We start from the raw sequence: 24,766 nt of genomic DNA on the forward strand, positions 1-24,766 counted from the left end.
GCACACAGGAGGAAAGTGTGGGAATGGAGGAATCTACTAGGGTCGGATGGTCTGGAGGAATGAAATAATATACAAACCTATTCTATTCCTGTCTTTAGTCTAGAAACCAACTTTATTCCACCCTCTGAACCTCCTCCACTGTGCGAAGGTGTGGAGCAGGTCACAGACCATGATCGAACCCAGTTTGACTCATCATCACGCTTCATTCAGTCCAGTTTAACCTGACTCGTTTCAGTTAATAAAAAGGGTCTCATCGAAGCTTTCCAGACATTGTTCGGGTTGCAGAATAAGGAAGCCATTGAATGTTAAATCACCTTGAGCTCCGCCGCACTTGGTTCTGATCTCACCCCATTCTACACCACAAATGCGCACCACAAATGTTCCACCACACCACTGCTTTGTGTGACTGGGAACCTTTTGTTGAACAAAAAAACTACCAAAGAAAACAAAGCCACATTCACACAGACACCACAAGCAGAAACCTTCAGGATCAAATATGCATGATTCATCAGTCAGTATTTTAACAGGATGCCGTCATAGCAAGCATTGGTGGACTGGATTAGCTCTGACAGCCTTCAAGCAGCGCGAAAGTAAATAGAAGCTGGACAGATATGTTTTTTAGAATTGTTTTTATACCGTACGATAAAGATTAGCTTTAATCAGATCACATTCCAGTTAACCAGAGTCTTGTAAAATTATAACTGATTTGCGTGCAAGTTGTTTTAAGAGGCGTCTGTAAAATGAATTACTTATTCACGAAAAAAGGTTTTTTGTTCGGAAGAGGCTCATGTTTCTTACTTCATTGAAAATGATTACTGCACCATGTGAAATAGCTTTCTACATCCTCCAGCACTGCTAGTTTCCCCCTCACAGGAATACACAGAGGTGCACCAATGTTAAAGCAATATTCACAGTTACACGCAGCAGATTAACAAAATCTTTTTGTGACCATTACCCCGGTGAACATTAACACTTATCGTCTTTCCTGCATGCAATTAATTACCCATTGGTTTACCCTGCAATCCTGCCACATTCCTCAGTTGTTATATGTCCATTTTTTCAAGCAGTTATAAACCCTTTTGTACTTTATAGGCATGGTCAGGCACAGACCATTACATACACAGAGAGTTAATAGGAGGTTTTCTACGCAACTCAAAATGCATTCATTTGAAAAGACTGTTTTCCCTGCATTCGTTATTGAGCGGTACTGTTTTACTCTACTACACACCTATACATCATAGACCTTCCAAAGAATATACATGTAGAAACTATATGATAAACAAGAGTAGTGCAAAGTTCTCTGGAAGAGATCAATCATATTGAAAGAAGGGAGAGACATAATGGATACACCAAAAGCTTACGATATTAGACACGATGGGCCAAATGGCCTTCTTCTGTACTATAAATTTCCAATCAGTTTATATATATAATGCTCAGGATATACGAGGGAGTATAGATTAGCTCAGATTTGTCATCTAAAAATCATGAGTGCTCAGACGGGGAGGATGTCAATGAGGACCCACGTTTATCTGTTCATTCAGTTGACTCAGCATAGACCTGCCTCTCCACTGCCTAATACGATCTCTGACTCGGGCAATCCTGGGAGTAAAATGTCTAGAGACACAGACAACAGAAGCAGAACGGTGCAAACAAAACAAAGCTTGCAAAGGGAAAAAGAGACTCATGACTGAGCTCTTAGTCACTCTCTTCACCAGACAAGTCCTCGATCTCCTCGCGGTCTCCGCCAATGGCCATCCAGAAAGCCTTAGCAACCTGTCAAGTCAAGTAAGAAGAGATACGTGAAGGGAACCAGTTCCTATCATGAGTGTACAATTGCTGCTCATCTTCAAGTGTAAACAGGATGCAAGATCAGACAAGGCTGGGAAGAAAAGCATGCAGCACCCCCCACTTCCACACCCACACACAGAGTAAACAAGAGTGATCACTACAATAAACAACTCAAACATCTTGGCTGAATGGTTGACTTGGACCATCTGGGCTTGAAAGCAAATATAATTCACTAAACCCTTGCACAGAAAACGTGTCCAAGCAGATCCCCGCTAGCCCATTCTACATTCCTGCCTTCAAGCAAAGAGTAGAATTGTTTGGGACACTTGTAGCCAATCTACTCCTACATATCCACATGTGAACTATGAAGTAGGGCAGAGGGGAGAGTCAGCTGAGAACACACGCTACCTGATGTATTTAAATATTAACACTGCAACAGACGATACGCTGTGGAACTTCGTTTTTTGAGCTGGAGGATAATGGATGCCCAAGGATGATAATTCCTGGATACAAGGAAAGGTGAATTTGCTGGCATTTGGCTCAGAGTCTGCACATGCTTACCTTCTCTGCGTGCAGTTTCCTTTGCTCGTGAGGTAATGACGCTGCTCTATCTGCCAATGTAAACAAAACACAACTCGGGTTACACAACGAACTGGGCAGGTCGCTAGACCATTAATTCCTTGAGAATTAGATGTCTATTGATCAGCTATTCTTAAGCAACTCAAATCAAAAATATTTTTTCTTTGTGGTGAAATCTCTGCTCAGTGTTGTTGCAGGTTACAGTTCAGTCAAGCTGCAGTACACAGACCGTACCCAGGCTGACTGGACTGAGTGATGCACGACTGAGATAAGGCAGCACAAATTTAAGATAAAATAATCACAAAGGGTGGCTGGAATGTGGTGCACTGTGCCACAATCTATAGTGGAAACAAAGTGCAGCTATTTTAAGAGGAAATCAGATAGTCTTGAAGAGAGAGAAACTTGAACAACAACAACTTGCAGTTATATAGCATCCCTCACACAGGGTAGCATTTAATGGTTGTGTGGAGCGAGCAGGAGAATGGGCTTAGATTGGCTCAAGTGTAAGCAAACACCAGCGCAAACAGAGATGGGCCAAATGGCCCATTTCTTTGTTGTCAAAGTTCTACGATCAAGATGAATTTCCATGGCCTTTGGACAGTGCCAGAGGACTTGCCTTTCATTTCCTGCAACTTCTCAAACAAACGTTCAAAATTCTCGCAGTCTGCTTCGCCTGTGGTCAGGTTGGCCAGCTCTTGGATATCCCAATGCAACATTGGATCTGCTAAATAAGGGTAGAAATGGGAAGCTGAGTATTAGAAGAGAGAGAGAGAGAGAAAGGAGCAAAACTGGATGAAAAAGAATTTGGATTTCCGTACCTATGGCACCGTCTGTCTGAGGAGTGTTGTTTCTGGCTGCCTCCAGCTTACTGTCATCTGAAAGGGCCTCGTTGTTGGGCTCAGTAATACTCTGGCACTGCAACAACACCACGGCGGCAGGTGCATACTTTAGACATTCTTCTGTTAAAAACTCGGAAGCCGCCTTTGCACAGCAAACAACACGCAATTTCCCTTCACTCGGCTTAACCTGGGGTTTTGCCAGTTATGTGGCATGGGCTAGCAGCAGTCCTGTGTCTTGTAAATACAAGACCTATCAGCTGCTTAACAAGGCTTCAGGGGGGCGCGCGGAACTTAGGAATATGAATAGGCCATTCAGCCCCTCTATTAGATCATGGCTGATCTGTACCTCAACTCCATTTACCCACCTTTGCTCCATGTCCCTTGATACACTGATCTAACAAAGGGTATCAAGAGATATGGGGCAAAGGGGGTAAATGGGGAGGAGGGTGTGTGTGGGGGAAGGAAAAAAAGCACAGAAATAGTCTCAGCCTTTCTGTCACCATGTCCTGGAAAAGCAGGGTGGTGATGGCTGGACCAGCAAATACCAAAGGAATAGGCTATTGTTCATTCTGCCTCCCCCGTCCCTTGGAGTTAAAAGGTCAATTTTATGAATGACTTTATGAACGACACCATGATATTGTGGCTGAGATCTGTCAAGAAGTAAATGAATCAATCAATCAAACCCTTCCCTAACTAAGGCAGCTTCACGTTTGGACTCAGGTGAACTATATTCTAAACACGGTTTCCACTGTTGTTTAGAAATGTCTTCCAGGTTTTCTATTTTATTTTAAGTCAGGCGAACGATGAATCACTCACACTCACCTGTGTCTCGGTTTCTGTTGCACAACGCTCACGTGTCCCCGCTAAACTGCTGAGGATCCCAAAGCCGTGCATCGTGTCTGAGAATAGAAAGCGTACTCTGCTGCAATTACAAGTTAAGTCTGTTTATTGAACTTCCCCAAATATACACCGCAGATGCACACTATTAAAAGCTACACAACTGTGGCTTTTAAGGTTATAGCAACAGTTGTAAATATTTACTGCTCTGTCCTTTCACAAGTAGATACAAAATGAAGCAAGTCAAAACACAAGGAGCAACGACTTGTTAAATAAGTCAAAAAAGCCTGAACTGGTGGCTCGCATGGCTATTCAACGTTTGCTTGTGGAGGGGTTTGAGAAAGAGGAGCTAGTCATGAGAACTATTGTGAAACGAAGTGAAGATGGTACATCTTCATATACATAACTATACGTGCTTGGGGCTCAGCGAAACAGATTAAAAAGAGACAGGAACCATTTTCATGGATACTCAAATGCTTCACATACAAATGTTCAAAGCTTCAGCCAGCAACACATGGCTCTTTAGGAGTAACATGCAAAGGACATTGTAGAGTAATGATTTCCTCTATTAGGTCAGGAGCCACAAAACACCAGAGGGTAAATGTTACAGGGAGCAAGGCGAAGGGACTAAGGGACGGGAGAACTAAAGCGGTTACACTTCACAAATCCATGGTCTTCAGGAATTTCCATTTGACATTGTATTTCACAGCCAAGTATCCTTCTGTAATAGTGATCACTCTCCACACAATGCAGATGGAGACGTACACAACTGTAGCAAACTGAAATTCCAGAATGCAATTAGAGCACAACATAGGAAACCATTTTGATCGAAGATTAGACAGTATCTGGGCCCCAGGACTCACTGGATTGGCTCTCATTAATTTGACTGATTACAGTAAATGGCATGAATGATTGGCATTGGAATGATCTGCCTGAAAGGGTAGTGAAGTCCGATTCAATAACATCTTTTAAGAGAGAACTGGATAGGTATCTGGGGAAGACGGGTTTGCAGGGTTATGGGGAGAAAGCTGGTGATTGGGGTTAGTGAAAGTGACTTGCTCCTTCTGTGTCGTAACATTCTATGAATCTATGAAATGAAGATAAGTTTGTATGTTATTCTGATCAGCAATAATACTGTACAATCTGCAAAACAGTTATAGCTCTAATCATTGAGTCATTGTGACAGATAAGAAAAAAAGTAGAATTACTGTTATTGCAGGACTGACAGGTTTGAATGTTTAGAGTAAAATATTGATGAGAAAAGGGCTGGCAGGCGGGCATTGTACTATAGTGACAACAGAAGGCTTGGTACAGGAAGTGCGTGGTTAGCACTGTAAACTATATTTTGTGTGATGACCTGGTATCTGCATTGTTTTCACGTCCACAAAGGGAACAATCGGGTTCTCTACTGCATCTGCCCAGATGAGATCAGCTAACTCAGCACAGAACCAGAAATGAACCTGGGACCTATTTATTCTGACCAGCTCAGGTCCAGCCTATGCTGTGGCTATGAATTAAACCATTGGGTTAGCTCTTGTAATATTGTATGTAGTTCAACTTTCAATACCAAGTCTAACAAGTCGAGTACCTTACTCAGGCCCAGTTATCCCAATAGTTCAACCTAACTCTTTATCATACCTGCTTTCATCTCCACATTGGACCACACATTGGCATTCAAGGCTTGGACAATTCTCTTCACTCCGGTAGACTCTGGAAAGTCATCTGCACAAATGGTACAAAGGTCACATTTAAGGTCACAATCTCTGTTGAACAAGTACAGGATTATGGGAAAATAAGGGTGTACAATGTAATGGAACAGTATTGAAGGATATTCAGATTGTAGCCTTGAAACTGATCAATAGTGGAAACTTCTGGCACAAACTATTGGGTTGAAGAATACAAAGGAGTCTGGGGAGCGAGCAGGAGTCAGTGTATTAGGTTTAGATGGGATGTGCAGACTTGATGCTGTAACTTTCTATGATTGAACAATTCAATTCCTATGTGTCAATTCCTATGTGTCCTACACACACTTCCGGCCTTTGCAAATGTCGCTGTATAACTGATCACATGTTCAGGACATTGGACAGATCTTGTGGCTGCAATGCTTCCTGATGGAGGTTTTGTGTAGCGGGGGGGATTTAGTGAGTCAGTTTGGCTCAGGTGATAACACTCACACCTTTAATCAGGAGGTCATGGGTTTGTTTACATGCGATTTTGGGTCTTAGTCTAGACTGACATTATAGTGCAGTAATGGGTCATCCAGATATTGCTAGTTCCATGATTTGGTTCATCTACACAATGTTTAATACAAAAATACACACACAGACCTTCTTCATCTGGCGCCTCCTCTGGGTTGAGCTCCACCAACTCAAACCCGTGTTTAATACACCATTCCTGGGCAGCTAATCTGCTCACCCCTGGAAAGGGAAAGAAGGAACATTCATGATGTTTCCCCCAAAACATAATCGAACAGGAGACTTTTAAGTAAGAATAAACACAGGGTTGGGGTTATCCTTTTTACTTGTGTAAACATGGAACTTTTCTCGTAGGATAATGTCTCCAAGAGCTTTAATAGTGGGGTCCGCCACTGAGCTGGGGAGAGGAGGGGGAAGGGGAGGGGGAGAGGTGACCATAGACAAAGGGGGTACATTGCCAACTACTGTGAAGTTCTCTGCCCAGCCATCTGCATGGCAACACGTCAAGATCTAAATGTAAGCTTCACACACTAGCATCACAAGATATTACATTTCAAATGTGATAAAAATAGTTTTAATTTGTAATGTTGGTAATGCTTTTATAGTATAACCAGCTGGAGAAGTCAAAAGCACAGAGAGCTCTTGAAGGGTTTATTTTTGCACTGGTCCAATTTCAATGGATTTTATTTATGAAGTCTAAATAAGATGTGCACTCCTACTCTATACAAATATATAACAAGACTTGTCCAGAGACCATTGCAGATGCAATGGTTGGAATTTAGTGAAAGTGGACATTGGGCCACATCTATATTTGAAAGATACAAAGAAAACTCAGTTCTAAAGAGCTGAACTCCTCAAAACTCTTACTCTGGCAGTAACTCTGCCTTGTAAATCACTGAATTCCTGGAACAACGACAAGTTGAAACATGTGCACAAAAGATTAAAAGTTCTGAAGAAGGAACAGACAAGCCAGTGATGGATTTAGCACGAAATAGAGAGATGAAAACACTGCACACCACCTCTCTGTGCATGTCAAAATACCATGGACCCTTCCCACTACCCAATGTCTAATTTCCATTCTCATTCTCTCCTTACACCTTTCCCTCCCTGCATGAATTTTCCTGCAGGGATCGCTTGTATTGCTATTTCAGTTGGCTGTGAGGAGATACAAGGGCATTGCACTCCAGCGTGCCTCAATCGCAAAATGCCCCTCATGAGGGATCCTCATTCGCTTTAGATTGAGAAAAACCAAGAGGAGGAACATTAATCAACAGCACGGAATGCAAGATGAAACAGAAGTGGATTGGATGCAAAACGTCTGCTGCGTGAGTCACAGGGAGACTAGTGGATGTGAAGAACACTACAGTTTGGTTGAACTTTTTGTTTTAATGGTTGGCGCCTGTAGACAGAGCTGCTGATGTGCTGTAGGTCATGATTTGGTAAAAAAGTAGAGGGATATGGTTTTGGAGATAAAATAAGTGAAATGCTGTCAGAGTGTGGTGCTGAACAGACTGCTGAATCTGATATTTCTAACACATTGGGTGCAGACTCGTGCCTTCTGCAGGCCAATCAACAGAACTGCATAGGTAGGCAACAGAACCGCACGCTTGCTCCTCACACCTCCCAATAACAGCTCGCCGGCTCAAGAAACTCTACAAAAGAACAGTTTAAAACGACATATCAACGACAAGGGCCAGCCCCGTGTTCTATAATTTAAAAAAAGGGAAGCAAATCTACAGACTAAAGAAAATGCTTTCAACTTGCAAGCATACACTTGTACCGGTACCAGCCAAAAAGTCGTGCAGCTTAGATTCCCATCCCCTTGGAAACACCAATTTCTGAAACTTTTCCTGGAACATGGTAATCAGATTGGCTATTGCAAATAAACCTCAATGTCAAATATCACTTGTCAGTTGGTGGGCTGAGAACAGGGTTGGTCACAAATTAACTTTAACCAGAAAAATCAGATTTTCAACAGTGGGTTTTAGTGACTATATACTTTACCATCATCGGAGATCCGGTCACACACCAAGATCAGAACTTCTGGGGACCATTCTTGTGTGAGAGGAAGCCATGTGGACACCTCAACCAGACCAGATTTCTGAAAAGGCAAACGTTTAATAATAATAATAATCCTTGCATTTGATATAGAGCTTTTCACATCTTCTAGATGTCTCAAAGCACTTCACGGAATATGCTGCAAAATGAATTGACTGTATATTTGTGGGCGAATGATAAATATTTAATGATAAATATTCAAGTTTCACACCAAGAAGCAGATACATTTGCACAGACGCTGGAAATCTGGTATAAACGCAAGAGTCACTGGGAAGATCAGGCAGCGCACACGGAGAGAGGAAAATGAGTTAACGTTTCAGGTACAATGACCTTTCGTCAGATACATTTGCACAATTGATAAGTTAAAGTCATTGCAAGACTGTCTAACACCAACAGGTACAATCAAAGCGATCCAAAAAGGGAGATGGGCGAGCACAGTCATGGTGCTTCCATGAGAGGCAAAGCATGGCATTGCCCCAATTTAGAGAAAGGGAGGTGCTCCCTCTCACCTGGCATCAAATAATATAAAGTTAGGTTAGACTTGATCCAGGTCCTTGTGTGTAAAGGCACAAGCTGCCTTCACTTCGGCCACAACTGCCACTAAAGTTCATCATCTCATTCCAGGAAGCCATTGAACAGGGATAGGTCAGCCTGAGATAGTAGCCAGTGTTCAGAGGTTGCAATAGATACGCAGCCAATGCATTCCACGTACATTTTGTCACGTGCTATCCTAAGCCTCGGAGCTCTGCTATCACTGTCGATATAAAGAGGGTAGTGAAGCATTCATTTAACACCCTCTTCTTAGACAGCACAAATACATGGTTTCTAGAGTACAGGTTCCCATATCAAACCCACTTTGTAAAAACTGCCTCAAAACCCTAAATAGCATTTACAATCTTCATCTAAAAATTGAGGCAAGGCTCGAATTATTTCACATGGTCAATTTCCTCTTTGTCCAAGAATACAATTGAGTATTACTTCATTCGGTCTCAGTGTTGTCTTTCCATCTCTCCTTCCATAATTATTTTTTTAAAAATGGTCTAGTGGAAAAAAATGGGCAATTGAATTGAAATGAAAACTGGGGAATTGCTTGCTCAGTCTACTGACCACTGTCGCTGATCCCTGTAAAGTACTCGGCACACAACAAAACTAATGTAATAAACACAAAGGTTTGCTTACTGTGCTGCTGTCAAAGTAAACCAGGAAGGCTTCAACTGACTCTGCAATCTCCTTTGTGAGCAGCGATTTGTTGGGCACCACACACAGCTGAACAGTAGCTGTGTAGTATTTGTTATCGATAGTCCATGGATAGGTTTGCACAGCGTTCCTTGGACCTGTGTGTTCAGGAAGGTCACCTGCTCCAATAATTTCTAAGCAGAAAAAAAGTGGTGAATGTTACAGTTACACATACAAAAGTGACAGCAGTGGTCAACAGCATTCAATAAATGCAAAATGTTCGCAGCAGTGGAGTCCGTTTACCCCGTGTGTCTGTGCCAGTGGTAGCCCCAGAGCTGCTCTACTCTAACTCCATTGCCTTCATTATCTTTTTCATGTATTTATCTAAATTCTGGACTATTTGACAGCATTAACAAAACAAACAACAGAAACAAACAAACAAACAACAATAACAACCAAGGTGCTGGTGCAAACCATTTGCACAAGGCTTTGGGACAGCTTTGACCTCTAATCTACTGTATTGTAATACTGTGTTGCTCCCTCCCCATGGGGTCAGAAACCTGTGGGTTAGTGCCTTGCACCAGGCCTTGTTCTGTTATTATATGTGAACTGCTTTGAGAAGTTAACATAAGGGCAGTAAAACTGTTATTTTTTTCCTCCTTCACTTCACTTTTGTTGGTACAACTTCACCCAAAATGCCTCAGTTCGCAGCCTTTCTCTCTCTCCCCCACTCCTTCATGTCTTTCATAACTAACTAAACAAACTTGAACAACACATTTGTTCCTCCAAATAGCACCTTACACAGCATTACTAGTGGGAACCCAAGAGACAGGTGCTTGCCAAATCTTGGAAGAAATGTTGCATATGCACAAGGAAAGGGAGAAAAGACAATAGATAAAGTAGACTAAACAGAAAATACTGTGGCTAGCAAAATACAGGGGGCAGAGGAAGAGGGGAACTATAAACTTAACTGAAAATGGTTATTGTACTAATATTGCGGTTGGACACTTTGCACAGAAGGATTTCAAAGGGCTACATGTGGGATATCTTCCTAAAGTCTTAACGACAGCATATTATTGCTGTTTCTGTTCGGGAGGTGGTGTAGATGTTGGGGGAAGGGGTGGGAGGGGTGGGAGGGCGTTAAATCTGATCAATTGCAATGTGCAAACACAAGAGGCAGTATTATGTAGGTTCCTGTACAGTCTAAGAAGCAAGATCCTTTCCAGTAGCAAAAATAAATTCAGCTCCAGCAGATGGTGGCAGATGGTGAAAGAGGCAGCGCAGGTGGTAGGGAACAACATTCAAAAGTTTAAAAAAAAATCCCCTACATGGTGGCAGCAGCTCCCGTTTCTCAACAATCTGTAGTTAGATTCAAAGCAAGTCCAGCTTGCTTAAGATTTCTTTTTTAAAAAGACTTGGTAAAAAAGGTCTTAAAGCACTAGGGCAAAGCACTCCATATAGGTGTCAGAATATAATAAAATAATCCTTACACTTGTTATAATACCTTTCATATTAAGAGGACATCTCAAAGCACTTCACAGGATTTACTTAAAGTGCAGTGTGTGCATTTTGTAGAATTAAGAGTTGCTTAATGTTACAGTCGACACATCCCTGCAACCCAATCATGTGTATTTATTACCAGAACTTATCTAATAAAAGTGTTAGATAGGTTCTGTTGATGTGGTTAAATGCTACAGTACATCAATGATTCTTCTAGTTAATGATGACAAGGAGGAAAACAGCTACACACTGTATTTATAGAACTTGGTTGCTTTTGGTTCATGACTCAAACCAACCAAGGAAATTAATGCTTGTGAATTAATCTGTGCAACCACACCTCTATCCTCACTTTGCTTGTCCATCCACATGTGGCTTAAGTCAATTCAACACAATTAAAACTTAAAACTACACCCAGAAAACTGGTGTCATCTTTAAAATAGAAAGGGTATAGATCAAGGCACATGTCAAAGGATTTTTGTTTGCTGCTTTCAAAAGAATCAAAGTATACTTTTATATGCTTTTGTAGAATTTCTGGATCTAAGCAAATCTCGTTACAGAATGTCACTGCTAAGGTTACCCACCCACCACCCACCTACGAGTGCAGTGAAAGACTGGATTAAAAAGGAAGAATAAAAATTCAGTGGACTCCACAGCCACCTGCTGGAATTTATCAGAACAATAAAGAGGTATTGCTTGTGTGCAGATACTTCCATACCAGTGGATGCACTACATTACCGTATAAGAGACTCAGATTGTAACCAGAAGAACTGAGCTTTCCAAATCCACTGAATAAGAGCACAGAATCCCAAGAACAGAATGGCAGATAAGAGTATCTTTAAAAATAAATACTGTAGTTATAATGCTGAATGGCTGTCGAAGCAGCATCTGTAACTGTATTGAATAGGGATAAATATGAGTTTTTAAAAACAAATACCAGGAAAAAGCAGAGAAACAGGATTAAAGAGTAGTTTCCTGCTGCTTGACCCAGCTAGAACTACCCAACCTGTCTTTTTACCCGTTGATTTGACATTTTTTGGTCAGCCAGGTGTCTGACACATACAGACACCCATCACCATGCTTAAGAGTGTCCAATCCAGATGAGAGTTCCTTTCAAACGTCACCTACACATAGAAATATCCCCTTGTCTGGAATGTAATGCACACTCTCTCCCTAATTACCTAATTCCAGAGAGTATTATGCACAAGAATTGGCACAAGTATTGGCAAGAGCCAAGGCTTGGGGACCCCAGACTGTGCGCTGGGGTCACTGCTGGAGTCTTACCAACTAAAATCATATAGCTTTCCATTGAAGACAACTCAAAGGGGGTGAGCTCCTGGTGTCGTTTTGTGCTGTAATTTCTGATTCTATAGACATTGCGCAAACACAGGCACACAATAATAATACAATTACAAACAAATTAGACAAAATACAACAACAACAACAAATTACACGTGTATTGCAACTTTCATGTCAGGAGGACATCCCAAGGTGCTGGACAGTCAGGGATTTAGACCCGAGCTGGGGGTTGGGATCAGGAGAGCATATCAAAATTAAATATATAGGTTAATAAAATAATAATAATCCTTGCATTTGATACAGCGCCTTATCACGTCTTTGAGACGACTACAGGAATGTACTGTAAAGTGAACTGACTGTATATTTTGTAGAACGAAATATTAAATACATTATTATATTATTATTAAATATATATTAAACACATCATTATATTATTAACTATATAATACATTATTACAACATATACTGAATACATTATTATTAAATTATATATTAAATGCATTATTGTAAGATTATTAAATATATAATTATATTAAATATATATTGAATACATTATTATATTAAATATATATATTAAATACATTATCATTATAATATTATATACTAAATACATTATCATATTATACATTATTATAATATCATAAATTACATTATTACATTATACATTATTATATTCTATATAATACATTATTATAATATATAATACATTATTATATTATACATCATTATAATATTCTATATAATACATTATTATATTATACATTATTATAATACTATATATAATACATTATTATATCATACATTATTATATTATATATAATACATCATTATATTATACATTATTATAATATTAAATATATATATTAAACACAGCCGTTACAATGACCCCGAGGCGAGATTTAAGAGAAAGATAAACGCGGTGGGGATCAGCGGGGAGGGGGCGGGGGGGGTGGTGGGGGGCGGAGGGCTATAACGAGTGGTGAGAGGGACGGCTGTGAATTCCCGGCGATGGGGATGGAGCGGCCACTGGAGCGCGGTGCGGGTTAGGCCCTGATCAGCGCTGGGGGGGGCGGGGACAGGGCCCGGTACACCGGGAGGAGGCCTCGGAGACACCGACCGCGCCCCCCGCCCCCCACCTCCCCCCTCCCCGCCGCTGCTCTCCTACCACCCACCTGCCACCAGCCGGCGCTCCTCGAAGTCCGGGCAGCAACTGACGACGAGCGCGCTGGGAGCCGCCATCTCCCCGTCACCTCTGACCCCTGTCCCTAGCAACCGCGGCCTAGCTCCCGCCCAAGCCACTCCCCCCCCTAGCAACCAGCACCAAACAGCTTCCACAGCACCACTCAACCCCATTCAAACGCCAGCCTGCACCCCCCCCCACCCCCATATACCCCCCCACACCCCCATATACCCCCCCACCCCCGGGTATAAACCCCCAGCGGGTGGTGTCCGGCCTCCGGTCACTGGGGCCACTGGCGAGAGGTCAGCCTGTACCATCTGACAGGGAGGGGGGGTTCATGCTTCCCTTGTTCCCTATTACTCCCGACCCGGGGGGGGAGCCGGTACACACAACCGATTAAAAACTAAACTTTTATTTAATGTCGGCGCTGGAATGTCTCCCCCTTTTCTTTCTTCTTCACCCCACCCCCTATCTCCCCTCCTCTCTCTCTCTCTCTCTCTCCCCCCTAACAACCGAGTGGTGGAGGCCGCGTGGCGTTGCCAGGGCATCTTTCTGGCTCCTGGAGGACAATGCGGGGCGAGGGACCTGTGCTGGTCACTGAGACATGGCAGAGCTCCTCAGTAAACCTGACAGCAACATAGCCGACATACTGATTAAGGTAAAGAGCAATATATATATATATATGTGTGTGTGTGTGTATGTACTATATATATATATATTTCATTGAACTGCTTTAGCCGGCTGACCAGCGACAGAGAAGTGTCATCGCCACTCAACATCCCCATCCCCATTCCGTCCAACGACTCATTGCTGAAGGGTCGCCTTCTTCCTCCCCCACCAAGTGGCCATCGGTCACGTCCGAAACCTCGGCCAGTCAGTGCCCACAGACTGCCCGACCGCAGTTGGCCAGCACTCACGGGGCTCCAATCCAGACCCTCTCGCCCACATGTGCACTTAAATAACCCTGGCATTTGGTTATAGTGTCTTGTATATTTGCTATTAAGTGTAGTGACTGAGTATTAGTAGGTGGACCCGTTGGGCAATTTGCATACAGCATGGGTCCCACAAACAGCCTTCAAGTGAATGACCGATTTATGTGGAGGATTGTTGGCCAGGACACCTGGAGAAAACCCTCTATCTTTTCAAATAGTGCTGCTGTGTGATCTTGAACATTCACAGGCAGGTGGAACAACATTTAACATCATTTGACTGTAGGAACCATTTTTAGGAAGACACTTAGTAAGCTCCCTGGGGGTGTTTGAGTACAATTTAGTTGCTGTCACACAACAACAAACAAGCTCTTAGTGAAGATGTTTATGGCTTCTAGTGGTCGGTCACTAACACGTAATTGCCTCTTTGCACACCTTTTAGGTTCAACACGATCTTCATCGCTTAAAGAATAAATTCACCGAATCACAGGAAAATGGAGAAACAGTGGACATTCAGTTGCTGGAAACAGCCATTCAGAGGACTGAAATTGGCCTGCGGGTTAGTGTAAATTGAGATATTTAAAAATAATAATAATAATACAATAATCCAGTGCCTTATCACATCTTCGATACGTCTCAAAGTGCTTCATAGAATTTACTTTTAAGACAACTAGAAGAAGTGAAAAGTGCTATATCAAATGCAAGGATTATTAGTATTATTATAAATATACATTGGCTGTGTGTTTTGTGGGCGAACAAGCAACTGGACCGCATCACAAACTAGCAAAAGAGAATGTGCTTTGAAAGGTTTTTTTATACAAAAACCAGAAAGCTTGGATCCCAGATAAATCAGACTCACTACTTTCTTCGCGCCTGGTGTGAGGTGAATGTACCAAATAGCCCCTGGTGATTATCTGTGATTTATCCAGTAATTCCATAGGTACTAATATCGTGCCTGAATTTCTGAAGACTATATAATGATTTCAATAGCCCTATCATTTTGATTCCCATTTTTACAAAATAATTTCCTGATCCCTTCTTTCAAATCATGTAGTGCTATTATTTTACAATGAGGCCATTACAATAGCCTCTCACTGTCTTTGAATCAATATCATTTTGGCACTGAGTTTAGCTGCTATTAGCATGGCTTTCATGTTATTGAGAGTGTGATATCTATCAGTGGAAACAATTAGAGACAGTACAGAGTGAGTAAAAGGCTCATTTTTAATCTCAAGGTCTCATACAATGTCCTTAAAGTATTCAGGTCGCAGACAATTTCTGTTATTGCTGACGAGTTATGAGGCCGGTCATGGGTCAAGCTCAGGCATGTTTGAGCAGATAAAGCTTTTTCACAAAATATACTCTGCTTTAATTAAACTTCTTTTGCTGAGTTCAGTCGATTGTCATTTGCCTTTGATTCACTTTGGTTGGGGTGAATTTCTGTTGGCAATTTTTGCAAGCACAATTCTGTTCATCTTTTTGACTTTTGCACTACAACCTGCGGATGTCCATTAATGTGGCTGCGGTGGTGGAAGAGAGCTGTCTATAACATCCGATTGCTAAACTAAACAGCTTTCATTACATCTTTATAATGACATCTCCACTTGACAGGCTAGAGTTATCAATCAACCCGCGACAGTCAAGCGTGTGATGGTTTCTAACAAACAGTTTGTTATAAGATTTCTAGAATTTTTCCTTGCTGTTACTTTTATTAAACAGTAATTTTTCTCCGGATTCCTTTCCCCCCCGAAAAAGAATTACTGCATCCTGAACAAAATCACATTTTATTACAGAACCACGCAGAGCAGTATTTGAAAGCACTCAACAGGGAAGTATTGACTCTTCCCTCAGTGACAAAGTCAACCGCGCCTGCTGCTCACAGTGCAGGATAGTAAGTAAAACACTTTATTGCATGCTCTTGATCCTAACCTATCTTGCTGCTATTATTCAGTAACTTAAACGATACTTTAGATGTAACTGTCAGCTTGTTTGAGCAGCATTTGCCTTGTAGAATGCTCATGTGAAGCATTGTAAAGGTTAGTGAGCACCACAATATCCTCTAGCAGTAGAGTAAGCCATTATACTTATCAGTAATATAGGGTAATAGTTGGTGACCCTATATTACAAGGTACCTATTCAAGCAAGCAATTCTGTTGGTCTCGTAAAATTGCGGGCGAAATTTATGAACATCAGCCGAACCCAGAGATTGAATTACGGCCTGACTTTTATGATTATTTATAGTATTTCGTTGATATTTTTCGCAAGGAACATGTTTTTTTGCTCCCCTTGTTGCCGTGCTCCAGGCTGGTGGTGAGCAGTAATGCAGCACGATGCAGAATGTAAAGAAAGAAAGAGCTTGAGTTTTTTATAGTGCCGTCACAATGAAACGCCTCGATGTGCTTCACAGGTAATTATGGTCAAGTGTAGTGACCGTATTTGTAGGCATACACATCTTATGTCAGCAAGGCCCTACACACAGATGTGAGGTGAATGAGTCATTTAGCCAGAGGATTGTTAGCTAGATCAACAGGACAAACTCCCTTCTCATAGCATAATTTCTCATTTCCAATAGCATCACGGCATCTTTAACATCCACTTACTCTCTCGGTCCACTTGCCTGCTTACGTGCCTGCCTGTCCGCCCACCTGCTTTCCTACCTGTCTGCCTTTCCTCCTTTGTATATATAATGTGCCTCTCCACAATTTGCTTGGCCTCAAACAATAAACCTCTCTCTAACAAAATTTCTTTTTGATCCAGTGACTCTCAAAGCAATGCCAATAAATTACCCAGGACTCCAGTGACTCATCCAACTCTGAGTGACAGAAAGTCTCAGCCTGTTACCCTGGGGCAAATACCTCAACACATATCACCTGGAGCACAGGTTAGCTGCTTACTCTTCACTTCAGACTCCATTACACTGAAAATAAATGGTGTTTTATTCATATAGATGTTTCAAATACACTATTTTTTCAGTGTCAACGTAACAATTTCTTCTCTAGTTCCAATTGATTCAGTCAATCAATCGCAGTAACTGTTAATAGTGCTCACGAATAGTATACGTCTGGCAAATGGGGTCTATTATGCATAGCGTGTAAAGCATGTGTAAGCACAAAGAGAAGGGAGTTTCTCTTTCTCTATCCCGGTGTCCTGGCCAACAATCCTCCAGATAAAATTGGTTGTTTACTTCATAGCTGTTTGTGGGATGTGGATGTGCGCAAATTAATAGAAACATAGAAACTACAGCACAGGAGGTCATTCGTTCCTATGATGGCGCTCGCTCCTCCAATGGAGGTTTCTGCTCTCAGGCCAATTCTGTGCCCTTTCCCCATACCCATTTATATTGTTCCTCTTCAAATATTTGTCCAATTTCCTTTAAAATGTTGTTATGGTCTCGACTCCAAATGGCCAGCTGCGGCAAAGAGTTCCCAGTTCTAATCTAATAACCGTCTGCGTGACAAGAATGCTCAAACTCCACTTTAATTCTAGTATAAACCCATTGCTTGTCTCTCTTTGCTGTTTAAGTCTGCCATCATTTCTTTCTCTCTGCTTAATCTTTCTGTCATTCCTTTTTCTGAGTCATCAATACTTTCTTCCCCACAGGAACAAGCTGAGGTCCAGGCTGGAATAAGGTCACTGCCCAGATCCTCAAAGAAAATATTCCAAATCATTCTCCTTCAGCCATAGATCGGTTGATAATAATTCTTGATACAGCGCTTTATACCATCGAAGCCCGTCTCTGGTGATTGCTGTCAAGTGGAGTGACTGACCATGTTTCTAGGCAAATGTGATGCCACAAAGGAGAATGATAGCAAACAATCACTGATGGAGAATCCTTTATCTCCTATTTGTGGTTTGGGGAATGAACACAGCTTAGAGTCTTCAGTCCGAGCAATAGTTTGGATAACGTGTGTATTAGGAACTCCAGTGCAACTGGTACTCAGCAACCGACTATCACCACTTAGATCATTCTGTAGGAGTCAAAGCCACTCCTATTTTTTTAGTGTGGGCTACAGATATTTACATTAATACATTCAGCTATTCTGAAAACGTCTGCTGTACAAACAAAGGCGATAAGATCAATTGCTCCGATTCACAAGCCGAATCTTTTATGGGGATTTTTTTTCTCGATGAACTTGGATGAACGGAATTCATATTAAAGCAATTGATTTTGCCTAACCCGAAGTAAACATTAAAGCTGCACATCTGCATATTGTTTTGCAACTTTAGCTCCTTACGTGTTTGAAAATGCAATAAGAAACATGGAATTCGCCATGTGAATCAGTCATTTATAGCTTATTAGCATATGTTAGTGCTCACAGCCTCTGAAAGGCTTTAGGTTGTTTTACCAGCAAGAAATTACATCATTTAAGCAGAAATGGAAAATGAGCCACAATTTTTTTTTGCCTCTGAGCTATAGGTTTATTTTATAACAGCATATCTGAAGCAAGGTCGGCATGAAAATATAATCATGTTACCTTATTGTACTGTAAATACAGGTCTGTGCAGTCATGTGGAGCACAGTTTGATTCCTTATATATTCTCTAAGATAAAGGCTGGGTGTGATATATTGCCAGATTTTGTTGTAGACATAAAAATTGTGAGTACACACTGATTTGACTTTAAGGGCTTTGTGTATGTGTGGAGTTCATTTATTTCATTCTTGTTAATACAGGGATGTTATATTCCTGTATTAACAAGTTCAGTTCAACCCTTTGCAGTATACTTTGCAGTCTCCTTCTGAGAGGATGGGATAGTCTAGGCTGCGGATTTCCATTTCCCCTCTTTCATTTCTCTCACTGGTAACAGATATAGGGCGTCACCCACTCAAAGCCAGATCACACTTTCCATGCATAGTGTGGCTCTAAAGCTTAGCCTAGGTCATCGCTGAAACTTCATCCTGGACTCGCTCACTTCGTCCCTCCCCTCCTTCAAGGCACGTCTCAAATCAAACCTCATTGACCACAATTGCCCCTTCCCACCCCCATGGTTCCCAACCAGCTCTGGCATCCTGCCAGCGTTGCCTGGTGCTTTGAGACGTCCTTCTGACGTGAAATGCTCTGTGTGACTGCAGGCTAATGAGCCAAACATGACAGAGGGAAATGTGGAGGTGACAGTGTAACGCTTTAATCCTCCAAGATTCCATTGTACTACTTTGAGGTCCACAGAAGCCTTGATTCCTCCATAAATATATTCTAATAAGTTTCTTGTCTTTTTCCAGCACAAACTGGCCATGAATATGAAGATCTTGAACGACCCCTCGAACGCCGCTCACAGATCTCTTCTGAATCAGGCCTACGGGATCCAGCTTCCTCAGATCAAATCGTTAAAGCCAGAATCAGTAAGTTCCGGACTTTATTACAACAACAACTTGCAGTTATATAGCGCCCTTCATGCAGCAAAGCGTCGCGGAGCACTTTCACGGTGGCTGAGTTGGATGCCAAGCAAGAGAGAAGCGGGAGAGGGAGGTGATCGTAGGCGCAGTGTATTCCTAACCAGAGAGAATGTGGAATGTGCAGGGAAGTTGTCACTGCATGGTGTAGCATGTCTGTCTAGGGCCCATTTGCGGTAACCTTGCTTGTAATCCTGGAAGCGTTCTAAAATGGTTTGATTCAACAATTAACCTGGCGCACAGGTAACCGGGGAGGGAGTCTCATCAGTGTACGCGGGGTGAGGGAAGGGATATTCTCTGAGATGCCGGGGATACTCCTAACGTCGAGATGAACCCTGTTTCTGAACATGAACGAGAGGGCTGCCGTCGAGAGCGTGTCTTCCACCTGAGGTGGAAACGTCAAGTGGACAATTCCTTCGACACACCTTAGGCAGCCAGCGGTGAGGAGACGTGAGGCCAGTGGCAGTGTGGATGAAGAGATAGAGGTAGAAACCACGTACCGGACTGTGTCTCACTGATGAATGTGGTGCGTCCTATCCAACGTGATGCTGTGGCTTTTAAATAGACTAAATAGATCAACTGCTAAAAATAGAAAGAAACAGACTTTCGTTAACACCATAGATAGTCAATAAAATTGCATTGTTTCACTGTGGCCTAAGCAAGTGTAGTTTTTCCTCACGTGTTATAATCCACATTGAAGCTACTCAACGCAATCAGGAACATTGTTCCAACTGGCCGACTTTTGGTTTGGAATCAAGAGCCCTGCCTTCCATTATATAAAATACCACCTTGAGCTCATTTGTACTACTTCCAATTAAGAACAACATCAACTTACATTGATACAGCGCCCCTTCACACAGGATAGTGTCTCAAAGCACTGCACAGTGCCGGGGTTGGACACCAAGCAAGGGAGAAGGTGGAGGGGAGGGGACCATAGGCGCTGTCGAAAAGATACGCCTGAAGGTTAGCCTCAGCCATTCACTGTTGCACTACTCTGTGAGTAGCCTCATCACAGACCGTGTTGTAAAATGATTTATTAATTTGGTCATAATCTGTGTGGAGTACCGAAAAGCAGTTTCATGTCATGATAATTATTTTCATATGAATTATTTCAATGCTGAAACACAGACTCTTTGACTGGGGATAAATAATAATACTGTACTTACATTTTGGGCATTAGATAAATACTTAATGTGAAGGAATATTAAAGGGAAAGGGGAGAGAGAGCAAGGGGAATTGGGACCCAGTGGGTCAAATGGACACTTATTGTGCTGTAAACTTACCGTGATCCAGTTTACTTTATCACATCAGGCTGTGATGACTATAGCTAATGCGCCCCAGCCTCGTCCCAGAACCAGCAATGTGGTGAGTGACTGATTAGTACCTTCTTTAGGAGCAATGATGACAGATGAGGCCACAGGGGGACTAAGGAGCCATAGCAACACTGGATGTACATTGACTCCGGAGAGGAGAGTACACCGTCTATGGAGTCAATTTTGCAGTGCTTCTTAACAAATTTCTTAATTAAGAAATCTGATTGAGGACTCTGCCCGATGACTGGAATTATCATCATGTCATATGGCTCCAACTCGAAGGAGCTCGGCACCGAATAGGTATCAGAAGCTTCCCCATTAAGTACCCCAGAATTGACCCCTATCTGTGTAATTTAAGTCAGGTCTGGCTCTTGTGTAGCAAGCTCCTGTCAAACGAACAAACAAACCGAGATCTTTTACTGTAGCAAATTCCAAGCTAACAATAGTATTCATGTTTCACACTTCTCAAAACAAGGATGCAGAGCTAACCTCCGGGCACAATCATTCATCATAGAGAAATAGTTTGTAAAGCCAATTATCTATCGGTATAAATTGCTCCCATCGCCTTAAGGTTCTACAATAATAAATTATAACAATTCTTACATTTGATGTAGTACCTTTCACATCGGGAGGACATCGCAAAGCACTTTGTGGGTGTGACTGTAAAGTGTAGTGACTGTGTTTGTAGGCGAGGATGGATGCAGAAGACAGGGAGACGTAACCTTGAGCAAATGCAGACCCAATCCACAGCACAAATGATTTCACCAACTCATCAGGACAGAATGTCCTTCAGCAAGCTAGCGAAGGGTTACACACCTTGGCAAAGGAAAGCAGGTTGCTTTTGGAAGAATTTTAATACACAAATAGCAGATGTTATAACTTCTGGTGGAATGTGATTGCTCCAGTATTTGCTTCTGAACCATGACTTTGTTAGGCACAGGCTCGAACGCTGAAGGACATTCTATCCTTAGGAGCTGGTAAAATCCTTTGTGTTCTAGATGGGGTTTGTTTTTTGCTCAAGGTTAGGGCTCCTTATCTTTTGTACCCATCATAGTTGTTCCATTCTAGACCAGGTCAGTTTGTGTGTGTGAGCAGAATATATTAGCAGTGAGCTTATTGTGAAGCGGCTATTCCAATCTGCTTAGAACCTGCGCATTCACGTGCTGTTAAACAATATACCATATAAAAGTTCTTTGAACGTACTTAGCTGATATAGAGGGAAATTGTGGCTTTTTTTATTGGTTTGTGTGCAATTTGCCTCTTGCCTCCTGCACGCTCTATCTGATTGTCACCCTCCTGTTTGTGAAGTGAAAAGGGGAGGAGAAAATAACATATAAAAACTTTTAGGAAATTAAAACGAAAGATGATTGCAATCTGATACTCATTTAAGAGTCCTTTATGTTATGATAATGCGCCAATGTTATTACGGCTGGCATTAAAACCCTGGCTTGTAGTGCTGTTTGTTACTGTCACATTTCAGCACTCGCACTTCATTTGACTTGCCTATAAACAGACATTACCCAATGATTTGATACTTATCCCATTTCTCCCCTTGAATATGTCTGCAATTTACATTTAGATGCTCACAGTCAGACAGACGAGAGTGCGTTTAACATTCAGAGGTGACAATTGCGCTTTAGAACAAAATTAGCAATTAACAGATTTAGCACATTGCCAGATTGCAGGAAAGTGGATCTCTTGGTATTTAATACTACCCATTGTGTATAAGTCACATTACTTTTAGCCCCCCACACATTTTAGTGCGAAAACTGTGGTAGTATTAATACATTGTACCTCTTTGAATGCAATTTGGCATGCGTCTAACCCATTAGATTTCGGTTACACTGCAGTAATTCAAAGATTGCTTGTTGCATTCATAAAAGTCTTACAAGAAACACACTAAATTAATACAGTGTCACTGTCAGTAAAGTGGAAGATAATTGCCAGGCTTGAGCTAAAGAACAGATGACTACAATCAGTATCCTTTCAACCCAGCGCTTGCATAGTGAAGGTCACCCCATCTCTTCTGACAGAAGAACATTTGTTGGTAAACAAATTAATCTTTTCTAAAGGTCACCATTTGTTTAAGTTGTTATCCAGTGTTTGTCATCTGGAATAGGAGACAGTCTGTCATTCAGCCACACAGGGTGCAGGAGAAGCGTGCTGCATGGATGCAGTAATGGTCTTCCAGTGTGTCTCAGTGTTCTTTGGTAACATGGTGCCTGATTGGGATGCTATGGACTACTGGTTTACAGCTGTCTGTAGGCACGGCAGAGGTCCGGCTATGAATTACAATAAGATTCGTCCATACTTTCCGACTGCTACAAGCTGGACTTCTGCCTGAAACTGACATTCTGTCAGTATCAGCCAACACACATCTCTTTTTATATGCTTCCCACTCCCCCCGCCCGCACTCTCTCTCTCTTTTCACTTTGTTTCATGTGCTGCATGATTGAGAGAGAGAGAGAGAGAGAGGGGGGGTGGGGGGAGAAAGCACATTCTTCAAAACTTGTGTGTAAACAGCAACACTTTGCTCGGCCCTGTCTGGCCTTAATTATGCCTCCTCTGTGTTGAAGTGCCGGGAGATAACAATAGTAACTAGGTGCACCATTAAAGTGTACCAGTGGTCAGTACTGTTGACAATAGCAATACCTGGCATGTGACCAGGAGCTCTGCATTGTCGGAGGTGAGACTCAAACCACAGTCCCATCTTCCTGTTCAGGTGGATGTTAAAGATCCCATGGCACTGTTCAAAAAGAGAAGAGAGTTTCTCTCTCCTGGTGTCCTGACCGATAATCCCTCAAATAAAATTGGTCACTCACTCCATGGCTGTTTGTGGGACACTGCTGTGCGCAATTGAATAGATGCTGTGTTCAACCATAAATACACAGTCATTTCACTTGATAGTATATCCTACAAAGCATAGACTTTGATAGAATGATAGGCTTCTGTATCAAATGTAAGGATTATTAATATTATTGCCTGATATTGGAGTGCTCACAGCCATCGTCTATCTTATAACATGTTGGCAAACTCTTCTTTTAATATTAATGGAACATTATTTTTTCTTTTTCTCACCCCAACAGACACACTTTCTGAAGCCAATCAAAGGTTCTACAGTTGAGCCACTTGCCACTTTGCCAATTACCCATCGTAGGAATCCATCCCTTCTACCACCACCTATATCTGAGAGAGATGCAAAAAAAGGTTAGCAATCTTGTGGAAGACCACAATCTGTTCTGCACAATGAACTTGCAGAGGGAAGTATTTCTTTGCTGTCGCATCTTCCCAATTAGCCGAGACTGGTCAAGCTTCACTCACACCCACTCGGTTTCCTGGGAGAAAGCACCTACATATCTCTGCATTATAAACACACAAGAGAACAATCGCTCCACAAACTCATAGGTTCACCAAATAGTAAGGCATTGTATCACAGGTCAACATGAAGGGACGCTAGGGGTGATTCTCCATTAGGTCAGTACACTTTACCGTAATTCTTGTGAAGCGCTTTGAGACGTCTCAGCGACATGACAAGGCACTTTATCAAATTCAAGGAATGTTATTAATATTTATAATAATACATTGAACCTGACATTGTAAAGCGTGAAAGCCAATTATATCCTTAGTCTAGTGACCTTATGACTGTTGGGCAGACCAGATGGATATTGCTTTGAATTCACCTTACTA

The 24,766-nt window shown here is 41.9% G+C and overlaps 2 protein-coding genes across 2 annotated transcripts in view; one reads left to right on the top strand and one right to left on the bottom strand.

Annotated features, from left to right (window-relative positions):
• Positions 1 to 612: 612 nt before the first annotated feature.
• aagab (alpha and gamma adaptin binding protein) lies at positions 613 to 13,568 on the bottom strand. Its single transcript, XM_042343122.1, has 10 exons — positions 13,441 to 13,568; positions 9,476 to 9,666; positions 8,243 to 8,339; positions 6,371 to 6,460; positions 5,682 to 5,765; positions 4,029 to 4,105; positions 3,186 to 3,282; positions 2,984 to 3,091; positions 2,350 to 2,399; positions 613 to 1,773 (listed from the first exon to the last, which is right to left on the bottom strand). The coding sequence occupies exons 1-10, from the start codon at positions 13,505 to 13,507 to the stop codon at positions 1,696 to 1,698; spliced, it is 939 nt and encodes a 312-aa protein (XP_042199056.1). The 5' UTR covers positions 13,508 to 13,568; the 3' UTR covers positions 613 to 1,695.
• A 436-nt stretch (positions 13,569 to 14,004) lies between these two features.
• iqch (IQ motif containing H) overlaps positions 14,005 to 24,766 on the top strand; it is a 45,626-nt gene continuing 34,864 nt past the window's right edge. Inside the window, 6 exon segments of the mRNA XM_042343065.1 lie at positions 14,005 to 14,106; positions 14,820 to 14,936; positions 16,171 to 16,268; positions 17,135 to 17,258; positions 19,596 to 19,715; positions 24,166 to 24,286. Coding sequence (XP_042198999.1) covers positions 14,053 to 14,106; positions 14,820 to 14,936; positions 16,171 to 16,268; positions 17,135 to 17,258; positions 19,596 to 19,715; positions 24,166 to 24,286 — 634 coding nt within the window. The 5' untranslated portion in view covers positions 14,005 to 14,052.

Source organism: Callorhinchus milii, unplaced genomic scaffold, assembly GCF_018977255.1.
Source record: "Callorhinchus milii isolate IMCB2004 unplaced genomic scaffold, IMCB_Cmil_1.0 Scaffold22, whole genome shotgun sequence".
Lineage (NCBI taxonomy): Eukaryota > Metazoa > Chordata > Chondrichthyes > Chimaeriformes > Callorhinchidae > Callorhinchus > Callorhinchus milii.

What these genes read in the sequence shown, in the direction of transcription:
- aagab (XM_042343122.1), bottom strand. Translation starts at nt 13,507, where the DNA reads ATGGCGGCTCCCAGCGCGCTCGTCGTCAGTTGCTGCCCGGACTTCGAG. An exon ending in TTTACTTTGACAGCAGCACA is followed by an intron (nt 8,340 to 9,475) that starts GTAAGCAAACCT and finishes TTGCCTTTTCAG; the next exon opens with AAATCTGGTCTGGTTGAGGT. An exon ending in CAACAGAAACCGAGACACAG is followed by an intron (nt 3,283 to 4,028) that starts GTGAGTGTGAGT and finishes GTGTTGTTGCAG; the next exon opens with TGCCAGAGTATTACTGAGCC.